At 32.3% G+C, this 21,096-nt stretch overlaps 4 protein-coding genes across 4 annotated transcripts in view; 3 read left to right on the top strand and 1 right to left on the bottom strand.

Moving 5' to 3' along the window:
• The window catches only part of LOC126778554 (uncharacterized), a 165,439-nt gene that overhangs the window by 46,443 nt on the left and 97,900 nt on the right, over positions 1 to 21,096 (top strand). The gene's annotated exons all lie outside the window — the stretch shown is intronic.
• LOC126778396 (proton-coupled amino acid transporter-like protein pathetic) lies at positions 595 to 5,730 on the top strand. Its single transcript, XM_050501885.1, has 10 exons — positions 595 to 609; positions 684 to 701; positions 1,146 to 1,258; positions 1,772 to 1,916; positions 2,557 to 2,687; positions 2,922 to 3,157; positions 3,560 to 3,760; positions 4,089 to 4,194; positions 4,543 to 4,759; positions 5,533 to 5,730. The coding sequence occupies exons 1-10, from the start codon at positions 595 to 597 to the stop codon at positions 5,728 to 5,730; spliced, it is 1,380 nt and encodes a 459-aa protein (XP_050357842.1).
• Positions 7,463 to 12,245, top strand: LOC126778397 (proton-coupled amino acid transporter-like protein pathetic). The gene is made up of 9 exons (XM_050501886.1): positions 7,463 to 7,477; positions 7,769 to 7,881; positions 8,036 to 8,180; positions 8,577 to 8,707; positions 9,324 to 9,559; positions 10,171 to 10,371; positions 10,831 to 10,936; positions 11,098 to 11,314; positions 11,979 to 12,245. The coding sequence occupies exons 1-9, from the start codon at positions 7,463 to 7,465 to the stop codon at positions 12,174 to 12,176; spliced, it is 1,362 nt and encodes a 453-aa protein (XP_050357843.1). The 3' UTR covers positions 12,177 to 12,245.
• LOC126778398 (probable beta-hexosaminidase fdl) lies at positions 12,713 to 17,988 on the bottom strand. The gene is made up of 9 exons (XM_050501887.1): positions 17,868 to 17,988; positions 16,824 to 16,996; positions 16,441 to 16,652; positions 15,770 to 16,114; positions 15,407 to 15,530; positions 13,429 to 14,766; positions 13,259 to 13,359; positions 12,975 to 13,092; positions 12,713 to 12,814 (listed from the first exon to the last, which is right to left on the bottom strand). The coding sequence occupies exons 1-9, from the start codon at positions 17,943 to 17,945 to the stop codon at positions 12,721 to 12,723; spliced, it is 2,583 nt and encodes an 860-aa protein (XP_050357844.1). The 5' UTR covers positions 17,946 to 17,988; the 3' UTR covers positions 12,713 to 12,720.

Below are 21,096 nucleotides of genomic sequence, written 5' to 3' on the forward strand. Positions count from 1 at the left end.
TCGTGTTGGATAGCGTTGACGGCGGCACCAGTGACCTAAGAGACAATGATTAAGTAATTCATCATCATCCTCGCTGTTTTTACTTAATGACGGCACTTCATCATCACTTTTTATATATTTATATAAAGATCCACATAGATTCTCTTTTACCAGCTTTCTTTTGATAGTTCTTTTACCTTTTTGAACTACCTGGCTCAGATTTTCTACTGGCATCACGATCACGTGAACTCATTTCGTAAATCTCGTTTTGTTTAGCACAAATAGTCAGAAATATTTTTTATGTATCACACAGTTTTTTACCACTTTTCTTCTAAATCTTAGGTAGCTTTCTGTTTTTAACAAAATTTCCTTAAAAAAAGGATTTTCTTTTTATTCACGCCTAAAAGAGAATCAATAAGGTTTTTTTAAAATAACTATGAATAAATACTCTAATGTTTTTCTTCTTGCACATATAATTATTTATTTCTTCTTTACGTTAAAATAAATGTCATCATTCTGTCAAAATCAAATCAAATATAACCATTTGCATTTTTCAAATCAATTTTAATAAAATTTGTGTGAATTTAAAAATATACATTGGTTATGTAAAATATAATGGTTCGGACGCCCGTTAGTATAATTTTAATCCAATACATAAGTAAATTTATAATTTATTAAACTTTTACAAACATTTTTTTTTTTAGGATGGACGCCTAAGCGAGGTAAATTTTTTTGAGGTCTTATTTTTTTTTTTTAATAAAATTAAAGTGTAAATGATAAAGTCAACAATAAAAAAAATGAATTATTTAATTAAATGGAATTGAATGTAGCTAAAAGGCGCTTAAAGGCGTGACGAAGAACGACTTTTTTTGGTCTTACATAAATTGTATTTGCGAATTAAATTGATTGACATCAATGATGCTATACTGAATATCTTTCTGACGTTAACACTCTGTCTAGAAAACTTGACTTGATACAGTTAAGTTAATTGTATTAACCTAAACTCTCTGGTGTCTGGTTGTCTGGTAAAGAAGACCGCCTTTGTATTAGCTTTAATAATTTGGCCAATAAAACTTTTTTTAAATGATAAAATAAAAACTAAAATCTGCAAACAGAATGATCTATTATTGAAAAATATTTGTTTTATATATTGTATATTATTAAAGACTAATGAAGGACGAAGTCGCCGTGGTCACCATAAATACGAAATTAAAGCAACCGGCGATGCTGCGAGGGCCTACGATTTCCTCAGCGCTCGACCTCCAGGGAAGAGAACTAAGTATGCAAACGTTATTGAGATAATGAGGCGCATTTTTATTTTATTAGGTATGCAGACGGGTAAAAAATCACCACCGGCCACATTGGCATTGTAAGAAATATTACCCATTCCAAACATCGCCAATGCTCGACCGACCTTGCGCCTGTAATTACACTGTCTGTCACCCTTCAAACCGGAACACAACAACAAAAGTGTTGTTGTTGTGGGTAGAACATATGATGAGTGGGTGGTATCTACCCAGACAGGCTTGCACAAAGTGAAATATTAATTTGTAATGGTTTGTCTAAAGTGCCTTATAAGCAATATAGACAAAAGGCAGAAGAATTTAAAATAATAGCAATAATAATTATGTAATTTAATTTATTAAAAGAGACGGTACAACATGTACAGCCACTACAGTTGCTAAGCAAAACACATCTGTCCTGTGAGCGCCTTACGTCGTTTACGGCTTGCGTTGGGGAAGAAGAATGACGTATGTGCGCCGACAAGAGTAATATATATTCACGTTTTCAGCGTAATTGAATCAATCGGCCATCTCGTCAAGAGTTGCCTGGGTGGTGGTGTAGTAGCAATACACGAATCTTATAAGCAATGTGGCCTGTGGACGTCTGTCGTACTCACTGTGGTGCTAGGAGTATTCGTCAGCTATTGCATGCTTGTGAGTAGACCTGGTTTTAGTAACTCTAAAACTAGATACTTTTGAGTCATCTTAGCCAAAACTGCCAAATAGAAAAAAACATAATTTATTATTTATATTATAATAACATTGTCTTTGTAACTTATTAGCCCTGGTAGTCACATATACACATATCGTTTACATCATCATAGTAAATAAAAACAGAATTTAATAGCAAATTCACCTAACAAAAATATTGCTAAAGATATTATATATACACTTATTGTTATGTAACAGCACAATTTCGTTTTATACTTATAAAAGAACACACTCACAGATAATACATACAAACGATTATACGATTATTTATAATATATATATATATATATTATACATACAAACTTTTAGATCATCTGATGATACGTGGTCATCTTCGCCTTTACTCGGGCCGTGTAAGAAGCATAAGACACTTCTGAAATATGTACATAACAGGTGATTGAGTAGTATTCAGACAGGCTTGCACAAATACCTACCACCTGTGGATTATGGTGAATGTAGGTAAGCTTAATGTTACCAAGTATGGTAAAATAAATGGTAAGTTATTTCCTATCTTATATGTTTGTAAAAATACACTATATCATAATATGTTGTAACGTAAGTAGTAATTTCTTTATTATTCCAGATTCTAGCGAAGTCCGCTCAAAAGATCTACGGTCGCGTGCAAGTGCCCGCTATGTCCTATCCAGACTTAGCGCAGGCGGCTTTGGAGACTAGTCCTTTTGTTAATCTCAGGAAATATAGTAAATGTTTTAGGTCGGTATCCGATTTGACAAACAAGGTATATATATATTTCATAGTGTTTCCAATAGTCATAATCAATTGAGCTATCAAATGGTTGTTTAACACCTTATATAAAATACAAAGCTATCTGATATAGATCCATCTTGCTAGCTGTCTAACATAACCGAGCCACCCCGAGCGCGTACCTCAAGGGCATTTAAAAAATCGATATAAACAATAATCAAATGAAAATGATACTAAATCCAGGTACGCTGTTGATTTTACAATTTGCGTGGATCTGTTCGGTTCCTGCTGCGTGTACCAGATTATGATCTCCCGTACCATCAAGCAACTGGTCGAGGGGACGGATGACATCTCCACAGAGGGCAATCCACCTTTAAGAGCATATATCGCGATGCTGCTAATCCCATGTGTGCTTATCTGTATGATAACTACTCTCAAATATCTCGCACCGTTCTCAATTGTAGCAGACTTTTTTATTGGTACAATATATTTTTACGTTTTTTTTTCAAAATAAATACTATTTTAGTACATCAATATATTTTTAAATAAACAAAAAAAATAGGCTATTTGCTAATAATATATACATATAACGGTATCAACAATTGTTCCTATAAACTAAGTTCCTAAAGTGGATACCTAGCGAGTAATTCATCGTGGTTGGAGTGGTTACCACATTGCCATAAACATGTTCCGATGCCATCACTGACTGATGTACATACATAATAACTGACATCTTATTGTCATTATAAGCAATGGCTATCGCCTACATGGCTTACCTTATTAATTATTTCATGACTAAAAAAAAAATGTAAAGTGGAAAAAGGATTTCAATTTTAGCACAATAATAATCACAATAAAAACTTTTTTTATATATATTTTAGTGACAGTAGCGGGTGCAACAGTGTACTACGCTGTAAAGACAGCTGAAATGACGCCTTTAGAGTTTCCAATTTTCAAAACAGTCGCCGGACTCTTCGAGTTTGTGGGAGTTTGCGTGTTTAGCATGGAAGGGGTCGGTGTCACTTTAGCGATAGAAAATTCTATGGAAGATCCTAAAAAGATTCCTATCGTATTAGCTGGCGGTTTGTAGCTTTTAGTTTGAATATATATTTCGTTAGTAAGTACAATAGCTTGGAACTTGCTCTACCATGCAGCTCCAGCGGTTCAATGGAGATACATATGGTAGATTTTCATACAACACATGCAGGTTTCCTTACGATGATTTCATTTAGAGCTGAGCGCGAGATAAATTACAATACATGTTAATTAGCGGGTCTTTCCCAACAGCCTATAAATGTTTTTCTCTCTTTTTTGAGGAGGAGGAGGCTTAAAGCCACCTCGCATAATATTTTAAATACATTTCAAATTTATTAATAAATTTTATGTCATAAAAGATTTTATCTTTTGTAGGTATGTCAATAGTAGTTAGTATTGTACTAACTGTTGGGTTCTTCGGCTACTGGGGTTTTGGCGAAAAATCGAAATCACCAGTCACGCTCAACTTTCCTTTGGAGCCGTAAGTTCTCGTTTTAGTAACAGACTATAGAAGCTCTTTTCTAGGCAAAGATCTCTCATCATGATAAAACAGAATGAAGTTCTGAATGAACTTCTTATAATTCAACTCGAGCACGAGGTGAATTATAAGCACAAATGCATCTGGAAATATAGTGGTGACCAAGGTTGAACCTGCAATCTTCGATTAACCCTTTAGCCACGTGGCCATCTAATTACTTTGTATTTTATACTACCGCGCAATTATCTTTGAGAATGACTCGCAGGTCTAGGGGATATTTTATAAGACAGATCATAGCAATTCAAATCGTTCTTTGAGTTTTTTACTATACTCCATTCCTATTATTTTCAGGTTTCCAATAGCTCTGAAGGTTATGATGGCGCTGATGATTTACGTAACGTTCGCTTTAAATTTCTGGATTCCTTTTGAGCTCGTCTGGTACTACATAAAACAGAAGTATGATCCGTCCAAGTTCTGGTTTTGGGAGAGAGTGTACAGAGGATTATTTGTATTCATCATCACAGTGATTGCTGTCATATTTCCAGCTGTAACAAAGTTTATTGGGCTGGTAAGTGTAACGTTTAAGACGATAAAAATCTGTAATAAATTACCGGAATTAAAACGAAGGGAAGATTAACATTTTATTTGTAAATATTTTATATACAGACATTTATTTTGTTCTTTTTATTTTAATTTTGTAAATTAAAAATATTAATTTATAATTTCTTAGTTATGTGATTAGATGCGAAAGTGAGTTTGTTTGGTTTGTTTTACGCTTTCATGTTAAGACGTTAATTATTCAACCGATCATCATACACGTTGTAAAATATAGAGAAAAGTTCAGAGGCTATCTAACCTCCCATATACAAGGGAACTAGTGTGATATAATATATATATTTGATGAAGCTTGTCTTACAGTTATATTTTATTACAAAAATTGATGATTTATTGATTAGCTTACACCACCGTCGATAAAATAATTTCAATTTAAAATACCTATCTACAAAACTGTGATGACATTTTAAATTACTCAAACTAATGGCATGTGGTAGTTACTAAAACGCATTTCTAAATGGACGCTATGTGTTGTACTTTTACATTTTGCGGAGCCGTTATGATCTTGAAGCAGCCATGTGACCTCCGTAACACTCATACTACACCAATAAATCATTCGATTCGAATAACTTTCATGTCTCTAACTATTTTTAACATATGATAACTGTCAGCTCGAGGACACAATGCAGAACTATTACATTCGCAAGTCAATGAATAATCTATTCTTTAAGCTCAGCAGTGCTTTTATACCACAAATGAAAATATTTTTATTGTTTTTTTTTTCAGCTCGGTTCCTTCTGTCTATCAAATATGGGCTTCATATATCCAGCGTTTATCGAACTATGCCTGGACTGGGTCGATCCAGGTCTCGGTTTCATGATGTGGAGACTATGGAAGTTTGTCGCGATATTAATATTTGGTACAGTGCTTTGCATCGTGGGTACATACAGCAATGCTAAAGAGCTTATCGCAGAAGTATTTTGAATTTGGAATTTCTATTGTGATGCTATTTCTGAAATTTTCAGTAGTAATGTTTATAAATTTAGTATAATTTTGTCAAAAATGTAAGTCAAGTTTATTATAATATTTGTATATGTATACATAATGTATTTTTTTAATATGATATAAATTTATTTTTATATATTTGTTTGGTAATCGAATTTTGTTTTAAATAATAAACGTTTTTGTTAAAATTGAAGCGTATATCATCACTGTTAGTCCAATACCTCGTACCTTTGCTTAATACCGCTTGTGTGTGACTTGCAAATTTTACAAGAAGGAAACAACAGATTTTCAAAACAATTTAATTACCTAATGAGCTTATGTAACCCTGACGGACAAAAACGGTTGAGTGCATGACAAAATGCTTAAAATAAAATATGTCATTTTACTGGTGGTTGGACTTCATGCAAGCTAGTCTGGATAGATACCACTTACTCATCAGATATTCTACCGCAAAACAGCAGTACTTGGTATTGTTGTGTTCCGGTTTGAAGAGTGAGTGAGCCAGTGTAATAAACAGGCACTAGGGACATAACATTTTAGTTTCCCTGGTTGATGGCGCATTGGCGATGAGTAACCGATTGTTAACATTTCTTACAATGCTAATGTCTATGGGCGTTGGTGATCACTTACTATCAGGTGATCTGCCTACATCTCGTCTGCCTACCTGTTCAATAAAAAAACACGTCGCAAAATTTATGGAATACGGGATGGTTGGCGTTCTATGGGGAGGCTTTCGTTCAGCAGAGGACGGCAAAAGGATGAAAAAAATATATTATGCTCTACAATTTTTATAATAAATGTTAACATCATTGTATCTATAAAAACCGAGATAATCGAGGAAAAGTATTTTTTTTTGTGATCTTTGATCTTGATTATTCAAGGACTTATGATTCAGACACAAGATTGTATGATATTTTTAGACCACTTTTGGAACACCAAAATTAAGGTTAAACTAATTTCCAGCTTATTTTATTCCAAGGTAGATATCTAATTTGACAGGACTAATAGGTGGTAAGGCTTTGTGCAAGCTCGTCTGGGTAGGTACCACCCACTCATCAGATATTCTACCGCAAAACAACAATACTTGATATTGTTGTGTTCCAGTTTGAAGGGTGAGTGAGCCAGTGTAATTACAGGCACAAGGGACATAAAATCTTAGTTCCCAAGGTTGGTGGCGCATTGGCTATGTAAGCGATGGTTGACATTTCTTACAATGCCAATGTCTAAGGGCGTTTGGTGACCACTTACTATCAGGTGGCCCATATGCCCATCCACCTTCCTATTCTATAAAAAAAGTATCTGTATTCAGGCAAAGGTGACCACGAAACATTGATCATTCATCTTCGTAAAATAAAGAGAATAACAATAAAAATATATATACATAATTGTATAAAACATTAATCACTTGAATTGACCCAAAACAAATCTATATTAGTGTTTTATATATTTACAGTCATATTACATATGTACGCTATTTATATAAATTTATGTCGTATCGTCCATTATTTTTCCCAGCGTTAGCAAATTAGAACAACTTCTTATAACTGGTCGAAAACATAATAATTTATATGTGAATCTGTCAAATTTTATAAGCCAATGAATTTTACGATTCTCAATGTTTTATTTACGAAAAAAAGATGTTTTTGCTCAGCGATTTTGCGAATAAGTGTCTACATCGGCAATTAAAAAGAATATAACCGTTACATTCAAAATGAATCGTACATCTGTAAGTCAATATGGTTTATGCAACTAAATAATCACCGTTTTTGAATACGCGAATATATTTGATGACGAATGATTGATGAAATTTAGTTTACGTGTGCTAATAAATATTTTAAAATACACTTAAATGCAGGTATTTAGTTAAACAACGATGTCTCTGTGTCTGTCAGAATTGATTTTACATTCGAAAGAAGAAGATACAGCATTGCTTAACTGATCACCATATAAGCAATATTTATAGGTAAAGCCTTCAGTTTTATGATTCAATGTATATATTTTTTTATATTTTAAACAGAGTCGTTCACCCCATCGCGGTGGTCATCACAAATATGAAATAAAAGCCACTGGAGAAGCTGCTAGAAACTATGACTTCAAATCAGCTAGACCACAAGGCAGAAAAAGGACTAAGTATGAAATTGATCCAAACGTATTCAAATATATGTATCAAATAAACTTTTCTTATATTTAGTTATGATTGATGACGCTTTTGTGAGAGATGTTATATAAATAGAAAAAATATGTATTTAGTTTAATCGTTCTAATAATTTGGAAATCGCTTCAGTTTAGTTGAAACCATTGGTAACCTCGCGAAGAGCTGTCTTGGCGGCGGAGTGGTTGCCATTCATGAGTCCTATAAAATGTGCGGACTATGGACTTCTTTCGTGTTGACTATTGTTTTTGGATTTTGCATCAGCTATGCTATGTATGTAAGTAAATAATTTTGATATTCTATAATTATTTTCATATGCAAATAAATAAATAATAACAAAATTATTTTCATTATAAATTCTATTATATGCTGAACTATAATGTTGTGTTATCTTCCCATTAAAAAGTTAAATATGACATAAAAACTTATACATATACTTAGACATATTATATCCATCTTCTTATTGTTTTTTTTTTTATCCAAATTTTAACAAAGCTTATTTCTAATACATACTAAATATACAAGATTAGTGATATAAAGAATAATGCAGTAAAAACGTAATACAAGTTTACAGATAAATAATTATTCGAATAAATAAGACTTATTCGATTGAGATTTTTTAGCTAATTGAGAAAAGTTTATAATATGTGTGTAATAAAACACTTTTACCTAGATGATAGCTCACTCAGCACAACGGATTTATGGAAGAGTACAGGTACCAGCGATGAGCTATCCTGACCTTGCTGAGGCTACGCTGGAGACAGGACCGTTTGTGAGCATAAGGAAATATAGCAAATGTTTTAGGTATTACAAACATATTTGGTTATTTTTATATCAATTTTAAATATCGTTTAATTTTCAATCAATTAAATTTTTTTATTTTTTTCACAAAGACTATATAAGACTGTATGCTGACAGTACAGTCATCAAAATGAAGTTAAGATATGGCTATCCTATGTTAACACATAAACATTAAATTAAAGGCAATATTGAATATATATTATTAATTGTTTCTTTAATGGTTTCAAAATTCTCAAAAACTCTTCGAAATAAACAGAAAACACATAAATACATTGGTCCTGTGGATTCGATAATATAGTGGATAGACATAGAAAGTAACAGTGAATGGATGTATCTATGCAAACTCTAGTCTAATCTAGCCTTTCGGAATGGACGTCTCATTCGAAATTATTTACCGGAAATTGTGTTAGTGTTCTTGTCAGAATTTCATGTTATCTTAAATGCATTTTTGTTGGAATATAAGTCGTAGGATTATCGTCCAAGCCATAAAATTTTAATTTCACGAGTAATATTACAATTGGAATGGTGTCTGTTAATTAGTGTTAAAATTATTTCGCGTTATATTTTTGATCTTGTTTTATTTAAGTTTTAGCATATCATAGTGCGATAAAATCTTCAGGTATCTCGTGGACTTTACTATATGCTTCAATCTCTTCGGTTCCTGTTGCGTCTATCAGATCATGATGGCGCGGACTATCAAGCAACTTGTTGAGGGGACTAATGAAGTCACTTTGGAAGGCAACCCTCCTCTCAGGGTGTATATAATTTGTCTTGTAGTGCCATGTGTACTTCTTGGCATGATCACCACTTTGAAATACCTCGCACCGTTTTCTATCGTCGCTGATTTTATTATATGTAAGTGATTTCGTTTAGACGAAATTCAATATCCATCAAATACCTACGTATATGAGAACATTCACTGACCTTGAATCTTTATATTATCGAATAATTATGGTATCAGTTGCTTTTAAGTTGGATGTTTTCTAATTATCATCAAATAAAATCTTTATCAGACTTCAGCTACTTTTCAGCCCGTAATGATTGTCATGAAGTGAATAATTACAAAAATTCGTCGCCTCTAAGCTAATCATATTTCTAATCTGAATAGTAACAGTCTGTAAATATCCCACTGCTGGGGTAAAGCCCCCTCTCCTTTTTTGAGGAGAAGGTTTTTGGAGCTTATTCCACCTCGCTGCTCTAATTCAAGTTGGCGGAATACACATGTGGCAGAATTTCAGTGAAATTTGACACGTGCAGGTTTCCTCACGATGTTTTCTTTCACCGTCAAGGACGAGATGAATAATAAACATAAAGTAAGTATGAAAATTCAGTGGTGCTTGCCCGGGTTTGAACCAACGATCATCGGTTTCATCAGTAGATTCACGCGTTCTAACCACTGGGCCAACTCGGCTCTGAATCTGAATAGAATATTGTTTTTACTAATATTAAAATAATAACTTTCTCAGTTATCGTGGCATGTGCAACAGTTTACTATGCATCGAAGGTGGCAGAATCTAGTCCTTTAGACTTGCCGGTATTCAAAACGGTTGCGGGTCTGTTTGAATTTATGGGCGTCTGTATCTTCAGCATGGAAGGTCTTGGTGCGGTGATGGCTGTGGAGAACAATATGGAAGAGCCGAGGAATATGGGTCTTGCGTTATTTGGAGGTATATTAAAAATTGAAATCCATTTAAAATTTAAAATCCATGTTTAAAAATCAAAGGTATATTCAAATCTAATTTATTTCAAGAAATATTTACAATAAAGGGTTTTTAATATTTTTAATATATCACCGTTTTTCAGCAAGTTTTTTACCTCTTACTAAAATAAAAAAATTGCTACTATATTTGTTTAAAACACATCTCGGTATTTATCTCGAGTTTTTGAATTTAATCAAAAATAATAATTTGATTAATAGATTTGGCTTAAACTTAAGTCGTCAGTAGACGTAGTAGGTAATATCAGGTGACGTAAAAGGTGCACATTATAGCCAAGTTCGTTAATCTGACTATGACCAGCGTTTCAGAAACATTATTGTTTTTTTTCCATGTTTTTTTTTGATGGTTAAGCTTTTTTTAAGTTTAATATATTGTTGATTTTTATGGATTATATTCGTTGACTTATAGGTATGTCTATCGTCGTAAGCATCGTCGTCACCATCGGTTTCTTCGGCTACTGGGGATTTGGAGAAATGTCCAGATCCCCCGTTACACTCAATTTTCCATTGGAACCGTAAGTACTGTACATCAATACATAAAACATATTAAAAACATATTTAGCAGTTTAAGCATATAAAAACCTAAGACCTGAACTCCACTAATCCAGCTTAACTTTTCATATTATGATTTTCTTTTTTTATTTATATATCCGCTTATTCATTTTTAATTCACTAGGTTTCCAATAGCACTAAAATTACTCCTCGGCTTTATGATATACGTGACGTTTGCTCTTAACTTCTGGTTCCCATTCGACTTGATGTGGTTTTATATCAAGAAGAAGTATGATCCTTCGAAGTATTGGCTATGGGAACGAGTATATAGAGCACTATTTATTTGTGGCATAACTTGCATTGCTACGACGTTTCCAAATGTATCCAAATTCATTGGTGTGGTGAGAATTATTCATAGTTTCTTCCTAAATTCGTTTAATCGATCTCATATTTTTCTACATTTTTGTCTTTATTATATAAACCTAATTAGACTACTGATTTTAATTTGCATATTTTTTTTCATATCTGGTATTTAATTTTAAATAAGAGTTTTTACGATTTGAAATTTATTTCAACAGATGCTGTTTAATGTATTGTAATTAGTAAAAAAGTTACTATTCAATACGGACGCCATTTTAATTATGTGATCTTAAATTAATGCTTTAATAAGCAAACCTTTAATTATGTTTAAATTAGACACGAATACTTTTATAATTAATAACTGAAATATCAAAAGGTTGTTTGATCGGAGCACTAACGATTTTGAATTTCGCTTTCGTCTAAATTATTGAATTAAATATGTCAATCAATATGTCACGTGATAAAACTAATACAAAAGCTATTCATATATTTAGGCGTTTTCTACTGACAACATCGACAATCGCGATGTGCATTTATCTCGACCTACTGATATTAAGAAAAAACATTTTTTCTTTTTAGTTTTTATTCTAGTTTAGTTCAGCTTTATTTATATTATAATGCAAATAAATACAGACAGATAAAAATGACACAAAATCTAAATAATTCTATCTTTAAATATCATATTAAATTTATAACATTTTACAGCTGGGTTCCTTTTGCATTTCCAACATGGGGTTTATTTATCCGGCCTTCATCGAGCTGTGCCTGGATTGGACTGATCCTGGTCTAGGTTTCATGATGTGGAGATTTTGGAGGTTCGTCTTGATTGTTTCATTTGGTCTGATATTGTGCGTCGTCGGCACGTATACAAACGTCAAAGGCCTTATAAGCGAGTCCTTTTAAATATATTTTCTTTATATCATGATAAGAATTATAATTATCGTTATTACTTATTTTTTGTTTAATTTTGCAATGTCATCATTTTATGTGGAAATTTTTGTGTTTTTCTTAATAAAAAGAATGTGTTTTTTAAGTCAAATTCTTTTAATTTTATTTTATGTATTCTGTGACATTTGTAATGAATCAAATACTGCATATCACATATAAAAACATACACGGTCTTACTTTTAAACGTTTTTAGCAAGTGATTAGTTAAGCAATGCTGTGTCTTCTTCTTTCGAATGCCAAATTAATAATGACAGAAAGAGATAAATAAGTGTTTAACAAAACTGACACTAAGAAACGTTTATAAATAAGTCCGACATTTTATTTAATGTTTAGTTAAACACAGATTGCTCTCTTTCTGTCAACATTAATTTGACATTTGAAAGAAGAAGATATAATACTGAATACGCCCATAAACAAGATTCATAACTCCCTTTTCCCTTTTCAAAGACATGTTATTGCTTAAACGTGAATATGGGTTTTCTAACTATCAATCCTATATTTAATGCACTTTTTTAAGGCAAGTGTTCGGGTTGGAACTGCACCAAGCTGGCCAAATTGGTTGAGTCTTTATACCATGTAGAAGCATTCGAGATCTGTACACAAATTTCAATTACAATATAATCAAATGTCATATGAAAGTAAAAAAATATTAAGAATAATAGAATATAATAATTAATAGAATTAGCAAAGCAAGCGTAGAAAATATAATATTGTAAAATTGTATCGATACGATATTTCTGTGATGTTTTATACCTGTGCATATCTAAACGCAAGTAGACAAATTTGTTCGCACTTGAATTGGCGACTACGTCTGACCACAAACGTTCTGCAACAGCTGCTGCACGCGGCCATAAATGGTAATCTAAACTACCTAAACGTAATACATAAGATCTACTTAAAATTAAGACCTTAAGATAAAAACATAAGACCTACTTCAGTATCAAATATCATCAAAGAATAATTAAAATTCGTCAAATCATTTGGCATCGAAGATATAGATGCAAATGATAAAAGTTAGTAAAATAAAAGATTCGTACTAGCGTCAACAATATCGGTCCACAGTATACATTCACCACCCTCAACGGTAAAGGTATCGAAATTACGCCAAGAGGTCCATGCATACATTTGTTGCCAAGACCTTAAATCAGAAAATACGTTAAAATTTTAAAATAAAAGTAATTGAGATAAAATTGGTATTTTATCTGACCTATATTTAGAGCATCTTTGCTTTATCATTTCACAAGATAAATCCCATTTAGATGAATGAATAACTCTAAATGTACTTAAATTATTTTTAGATGAATTTGCATCCCATTTACTCAATTGAACGCCAAATCTATTCCAGGCCTTAGCTACGTAGTCTCTGTTTAAATGGGGGGTGTACCATATTATAGGTAGTCTTGGAAGGAAACCTTTATTTGCCATCTTTAGACGGACTAGAGCTTTGTCCAAAAAACCATCTCTGTCATTTATTAAGTTGTAGCAATTAGTAAATGAAAACAGACTATCACTCAAATGAAACACATCATCTACGTGTGTTAATTTAATAATTTCTGTATAAATTGTTTGGAGTGTATTAAAAACTGACTCTTGCATGGACAATCGTAGGCAGAGAATATTTTCGCATGTCAAATTATCACTTTTTTTCGGGCACGTTGTTTCAGGTAACCAAGACCAGGGTCTTCCGACAGGTCCTGGTGCAGCAACTTCTATTATAATACGAATAGCTCTTACACCGGCTCTTTTCACCAATAATTTGACATCGTCTCTTGTATAAACCATTGATTTATCGTAAGGCCCATAATTATACAATTCAGGCACTTTTTCTATATATAATGGAAAACTGGTAGCATCTGATATTCGCCAATGAAATGTATTTAATTTACAACTAGCCATCGCATCGATGGTTCTCATTAAATCGATTATTGGAATAAAATTTCTTGCAGTATCTATCATGAGACCTCTGTACTTATATGTAGGACCATCTTTTATAATGATATTTGAGAGAGTTATTAAGTGACCTGTACTTTGATCTAATAGAATCAGCTGTCTCAATGTTTCAAGTCCATGACGAATACCACAAAACGACTCGGAGCTGATTTTAATAAAGACTTGATCTTCAATTGTTTCTAACTTTAGTGAATACGTTTCATCTGTGCTTAACCGTAGCCTTGGATCAGGATCACTTTCAATATCGATTTGTATATTAATTTTTTTGACGTCAGAATCATTCACATTCCTTGGCGTACTTTTTTCAATCCTAATCAGATATTTCAAGAATAAATTGAAACCATCAGACAAATATTCTTGAACTGCAACAGATGGTACAGATTTAAATTTATATTCAAGTTTCTTAGTTGATATAGTGACAATAGTTTTATTGTAATATATATTGCCGATTGGGTAAGGCCATAGCGGTAAACCGCTACACAATAATGTACAGCGACTTATAGAAGAGTACGTAGTTACATTGAAGGCCGAATGAAACAATCTTTGGCAGATATTATCTTGACATATCCATGTCCAGCCTAAATTTTCTCGATAGCTGAAGACAAATGAACACATATTTTAAAAATAGTTATTTCATTAAACTAATTAAGTTCTATATAATTTTATATGTCACCTTTTCTCTTCAAGAGGTCTCAAAGTGTGTGATGGACTAATATATATCACCCACCAAAGTGTTATTGTAGATATTATTATTATTAAAAACAATAAAGCTATCAAACCAAATATTATTAGATGACGCCATTTCGTACGGTTCCTTAAAATATAAAATTGTCATTTTTATATACACGCTGGTTTACTCGGTCTTTTTTTATAATATAAGTAGGCGGACGAGCATGTGTGGCCACCTGATGGTAAGTGGTCACCAACGCCCATAGACATTGGCATTGTAAGAAATGTTAACCAACGCTTACATCGCCAATGCGCCACCAACCTTGGGAACTAAGATATTATATCCCTTGTGCCTGTAATTACACTGGCTTCCTCACTCTTCAAACCGAATCACAACTATACCAAGTACTGCTGTTTTGCGGTAGAATATCTGACGAGTGGACGGTACCTACCCAGACGAGCTTGCACAAATCCCTACCACCAGTAATTATATAGAAATTATTATATAGAAAAAAAAAGTATATGAAGAAAGTAGAATGAAAACAAGAAAACGCCTTGCGGCTTACTTTAACGTTACAGCAGCCTTTGGATTATCGTCACAAAACTCCTTAGTGCTACCTGGGTCACCACAGCATGGACCAATTGTGCTGCATTTCGTACAAGAGCAATTCGACTGACAGGACTGGTGATCTGAACCATTTATTTAAAAACATATTATATCAAAATAATATATTTACAATAAATACATCTTATAACAAAAAAAAAAATTATATATAAACCGGGAAAGCAAATGACTCCACTCCACCTGATGGTAAGTGGTAGTGGAGTCCAATCGCGACGAAGGCCAGTATAGTTGGGAAGTATAGTCATCTCTGTAGTTTAAAAAAATACAATAACATAAGTTAATATTGGGTAAAAAATATGAATACCGTGAACGATGCACTCATTACTGCGTTTTTGCTTAACTTCAATGCTTTGCTCTTCTGTTATATTTCTTGTAGCCGTTGAAACAATATTTTCTCTATCCAGCTTAGTTCCCAAATAACCTACTTTATAATCAGGTTCATCAGGAAATCTTTCTAAGGAGGATTTTGATAAAGATGTATCAGTAACTACTGATGGCAAAACAGTTATTGAAGATTTAAATTTCAATGTCCGGGCTTTTGTGAGATCATATGATATGCTACTAGAAGCTTCGAGCTCCGATTCAATATCGTTTCCTTTTTGTATCCTTTTACCAGTCTTCTCTTCTTTAATAGATACTTCATATGCACCTAAAAAATCATATTTAATGACCTTTGTATTTCATCTTTTGTCAACTTTACTATAATTTAATCAAATATTTCTCCACGCAAAGATTTACTTAGCTTTTGTGCAAGGCCTTTAAGATACACATATTATTCCGTCAAGACAGACAGCCACAGTCAGACATTGAGCCAGTGTAGTTACAGTGGCATAACGTTTTAGGTTGTAAAAAGGTTTTTGTTTTTAAATGGATAATGGATAAATGGAAATGAATACGGGCAGTTGTGACCACTTACCAATACGTGACGTATTTGCTAGTTTGTTTTGTTATCAAAAAAAAAAACAATAGTTTCACCTCTTAAAGCTCTCCCAATGTTATTAATAGTGACTTCCATTTCAGCCAAATTTTCGCAAAACTTTAATATTATCATTTGTTCTTCTTTTGAAAGTTTTTCATAAATATCAGCATCAACTTTACCGTATTGTGAATTTGTACAGAAATAATATAAAAGTAATGACGTCATTATCAATGTAATTTTTTGATAATCATTTTCCTTAACAAGAGTCCTGTTTATTTGGTTAATTTTATATTAATTATAATAGTATCAAGCGTCATCAAAATTAAAACCACTTTTAAATAAATAATACATAAATTAAATAATAATACAAAAACATATATTTTTAATAAATTTACAATATTGTGGATCATATGATAAAAATTAATGACAAAAAAATTACCAAATTCTCAGTATAGGAAATTTGTTCCTGATAAAAAATTTAATACCATCTGATCGTAATGGAAGTGTGTTAGACTCGTCAATGCTTATATCATCCTTGTATTTGTTAATAATGTTCACTAAAATTTTAGAACTTAATTCTTGTACTTCTCTAATTACAATGCATTTGTTTACCTAAGTAATAAAGATATTATTATCAATATTTGTTTTGATAATATTATTTACTGCAGTCATATTACGCCATGTCGGAAATCGGTTTGGGGGATATCATCATAATAGATTTATGATAACTTAAGTAATAGTAGAAAAAAAAAGAATTTTTATCAGTCAACACAACAGGTGAATGGTTATGTGGCTATGGTTATGGTCAGGTGGCTGAGTCAAGAGAAGCGGAGCTTCAGACCTCCAGCAGCAAGATTTGTCGAAGACTGTCAAAATCACGGATTAAATCAGAACGAGCTGAGAGAGGGGCCTATACCACGTAGTGGGATAACGAAGGCTGTGAATGATGACGATGATTTTTTTTAATTTTGATTTCTATTGTAGAAATAGAGAAATACAGAGGTACTTATCATAACAAACACGCTTGTTTCATCAATTATCATAAACACAATAAGGCCTCCTTATTGTTTAATAGCGATTTCTTCAAGCTAATCTTTAAAAAATGGGATAGAAATTTGCAATGAAAGAGATGGTAGATGATGAATATTTATAATATATTTATAATATATGATGAGGTCCTTAATGTAGATCATTTCTATATTGGTAGTCAAAAAGTTGACACAAATTTCTCTCAATTCACCATCTTTATCATAATCATCATATTTTTTCCTGTTATTGTTATATATTAGTCAAGCATTTTAATATTTTAATGTAATCGGTACAAGAACACTATGCATGCAGTGTTTCTTTCAAAGGGGTGAACATACAATGTTTCTAGTTTTAGTACATGATTTAATAATACATAGTTAACAACAGCTAACAGACTAATAAAAAAATATCTTCAGTCACAGAAATTGTAATCAGAAAAAAACGTCAAACATACCCAATTCAATAGTATTTGGTTCCATTTCCTTTCAATGCTTTCCAAGTAACACTCGGAACATGATTCATCATCGCTCATGATGAAAACAATTTCACTGACCACATTTCTTGAAAATATTAGAGAGAATAATACTCTTTGACATTAAGTCATATGTTGATTTTTTTAATATGATGCGTATCATTCGTACTAGAGCTCAATATTCTGTCAATGTCTCGCAACATAGAGAAAGTAAAGGATAATTAGACTAAAAAGTTTGATAAGGTTATAAATGTAATTTGTTCTTATAATTCATCTCGTGCTTTATGGCGAAGGAAAACATCGCTAGGAAACCTGCATGTATCTAATTTCACTGAAAACATGTTTATTGTGTATGCCACATGTGTATTCCAACATTCACAGGCTGTTACAATAAATTATGCCCTTAGACAAGAAATAATCGCAGTTCTTTTACGGTAAAAAGTATTTCTTTTAGAACTAGGGACAGACTTCTGTCAATCAATAAGCACGCTTCTACCCTTACTAAAATTATAAATGCTAAATTGAGTGTTTGTTTACCGACACATTGTAAGCGGCGATCATATTTTCCATCTATATAATATATAAGTGAAATCACACTTACTTATATCCATTCGCGACGTAAACGCTCACTAAGGACAGCTCACTATAGGTATAATATGATATTTATTATTTTAGCCGTAAGACGAGATGGATTACCAGTTATATTAAATAATGTAATTTGCTTTAGGGATTTCACGAACGAGCGACGTTTTGCAAGGAGACTAAACCGTTTGTGTTTGAATTATAAAATTTGCCGACGACTTTAGCCAATGGGCTTTATCGAATTATTTATCTTTATATTTACTTATTTAATTTTTTTTTATATTATAAGTAGGCGCACGTGCATATTCGGCACCTGATGGTAAGTGGTCACCAACGCCCATATACATTGGTATTGTAAGAAATATTAGCCATCCCTTCATCGCCAATGCGCCTTAAGATGTTATTTCCCTTGTGCCTGTAATTACACTGGCTCCCTCACTCTTCAAACCGGAACACAACATTACCAAGTAAGGCTGTTTTGCGGTAGAATATCTGTTGAGTGGGTGGTACCTACCCAGACGAGCTTGCACAAAGCCCTACCACCAGTGTCATACAGGCTCGTGAATACGATTTTATTGTAAAGATCACGTACATTCGATATCTATAAAATTATTTTGACGCACCAATGAACAATAAATAATAAAACTCAAACCGATAAATACATTATTATATCTCCTCTTTATATTTGTATTAGAATAACACAACATTTTGTGGTTAATTTAAAACTGCTCTAACATTTTTATACTATATAGCTAAGCACATAAGCATGCTGTGTTCATATATTGAAGGTTGATCTACTTTCATGTACATATAAGTTTATTTTCATTGTTTATTAATGTACGCTTAGAGATTGTAAGTGGTTTTATGAGTAAATAAAAATATAAGCAATTATTATTGTTACTGTCTCTAGATAACCAATGTATAATAAGACTAGTTGCAAGCAAGGTTTCGTTCGGATGAATCATCAGTAAATTAATAGACATTATGTTATACTGGGCAGAAGGTTTGTTTCTATAGACGTAACCGTGAAAATAAACATAGAGGTCGCTAGTCGGTTACGATAATTATACTAATTTTAGTAAAATGCAGCTTAACTGTGTGAAAGCCTAAGATATTCTACCGCTAAACAGCAACACTTAGTTAATTGTTGAGTTCCGGCTTAAACGGTGAGTGAACCAGTGTAACTACAGGCTCAAAGGACATAACATCTTAGTTATCAAGGTTAGTGGTATATTGGTGATATAAGGAATGGTTAGTATTTCTTACATCTCCAATGTCTATGGTTAGTGGTGACCACGTACCATTAGAAGGAACATTTACCTGTCTGAATAAAAAAGTAGTTTTTATTATGCTACATATTAAGAGATCATAGTTATTTTCGAATTTAATGTTTCAACATAATATTTTTATTGCTATAAATTCAATATAAATTCGGCCAAATTGCAGAAGTTTCTCGGTAGACAGCGCTCTTATTTTAATAATACTAAACAGTGACCATAATAACCATACATTAAAACCGTAAAAATAATAGCAACATTAAAAAAATACTTACTGAATAAAACATTAAATCAAACAAAAGATTCGAAAAATCTCAAAACGACTAATAAAAAGTTATTTTTTTTATAACTTGCAATGTTTTTTCGGGACAATTCTTGCAAGCTGAATTAGAACAAGTGGTTCTAATTCAGCCTCCTCCTCTTTACTACAGGTCTGAATTTTGCCATGTCGGTGCAGTTTCGATGACAATGCGTTTTTATGCTTAGCTTGACCTAATTCTTCGCCATGGATTGGCTGTAGACGAAGGAACTCGACGGTTAACAGTAAAAAGGTCACTTATGCCTATAGCTTATTAATGTCAAAAATTGTCAACGAGGTAGTTCTTTGGATGTATTTGATAAAGTCTTATATATTATAGTTTTCTTTATTTAAATATTATTTTGAATGTAGTTTGACTGTATCGTGGTTATTGATCTACAATGAACTTTTAAAAGATATATTGGTTATATGTGCCCTTTAGTGACAATGATAAAATATTATCGAAACGTACAGAATTATAGAAATATTTTACAGAATTATTTGAGCCGGTTGGCGTGGTTTGTAGAACACTTGCCTTTCACGCCGAAGGTTGTGGGCTCGATTCCCACCCAGGACAGACATTTGTGTGCATGAACATGTCTGTTTGTCCTGAGTCTGGGTGTAATTTTCTATATAAGTATGTATTTACAAAAGAAAAAGTAGTATATGTAGTATATCAGTTGTCTGGTTCCCATAGTACAAGCTCTGTACAAGCTTAATTTGGGATCAGACAGCCGTGTGTGAAAAATGTCCCAGGATATTATTATAGAAAATTTAATTTAAAATTTTATATCCCTAACATCTTGATTACAATAATTGATGATAAAAAACCTTAAGTTAGAATTTTGTTATATTTATATTATCAGTATCTATACTCATATTATACATGCGAAACTAATTGTTTGTTACGCTTTCTACTCCAAACAGCTTGTAAATGTCTCATACAATTAATTGAAATGAATAGCCGGAAAACTGTCTAGCGAAAAGTAAAAATTAAATAAAAATAATTAATACAAAGACAACATTTTTGAAAACAAGCGTTTACTTCCAAGTA

The sequence above is a fragment of the Nymphalis io genome, chromosome 26 (genome assembly GCF_905147045.1).
Source record: "Nymphalis io chromosome 26, ilAglIoxx1.1, whole genome shotgun sequence".
Classification (NCBI taxonomy): Eukaryota; Metazoa; Arthropoda; class Insecta; order Lepidoptera; family Nymphalidae; genus Nymphalis; species Nymphalis io.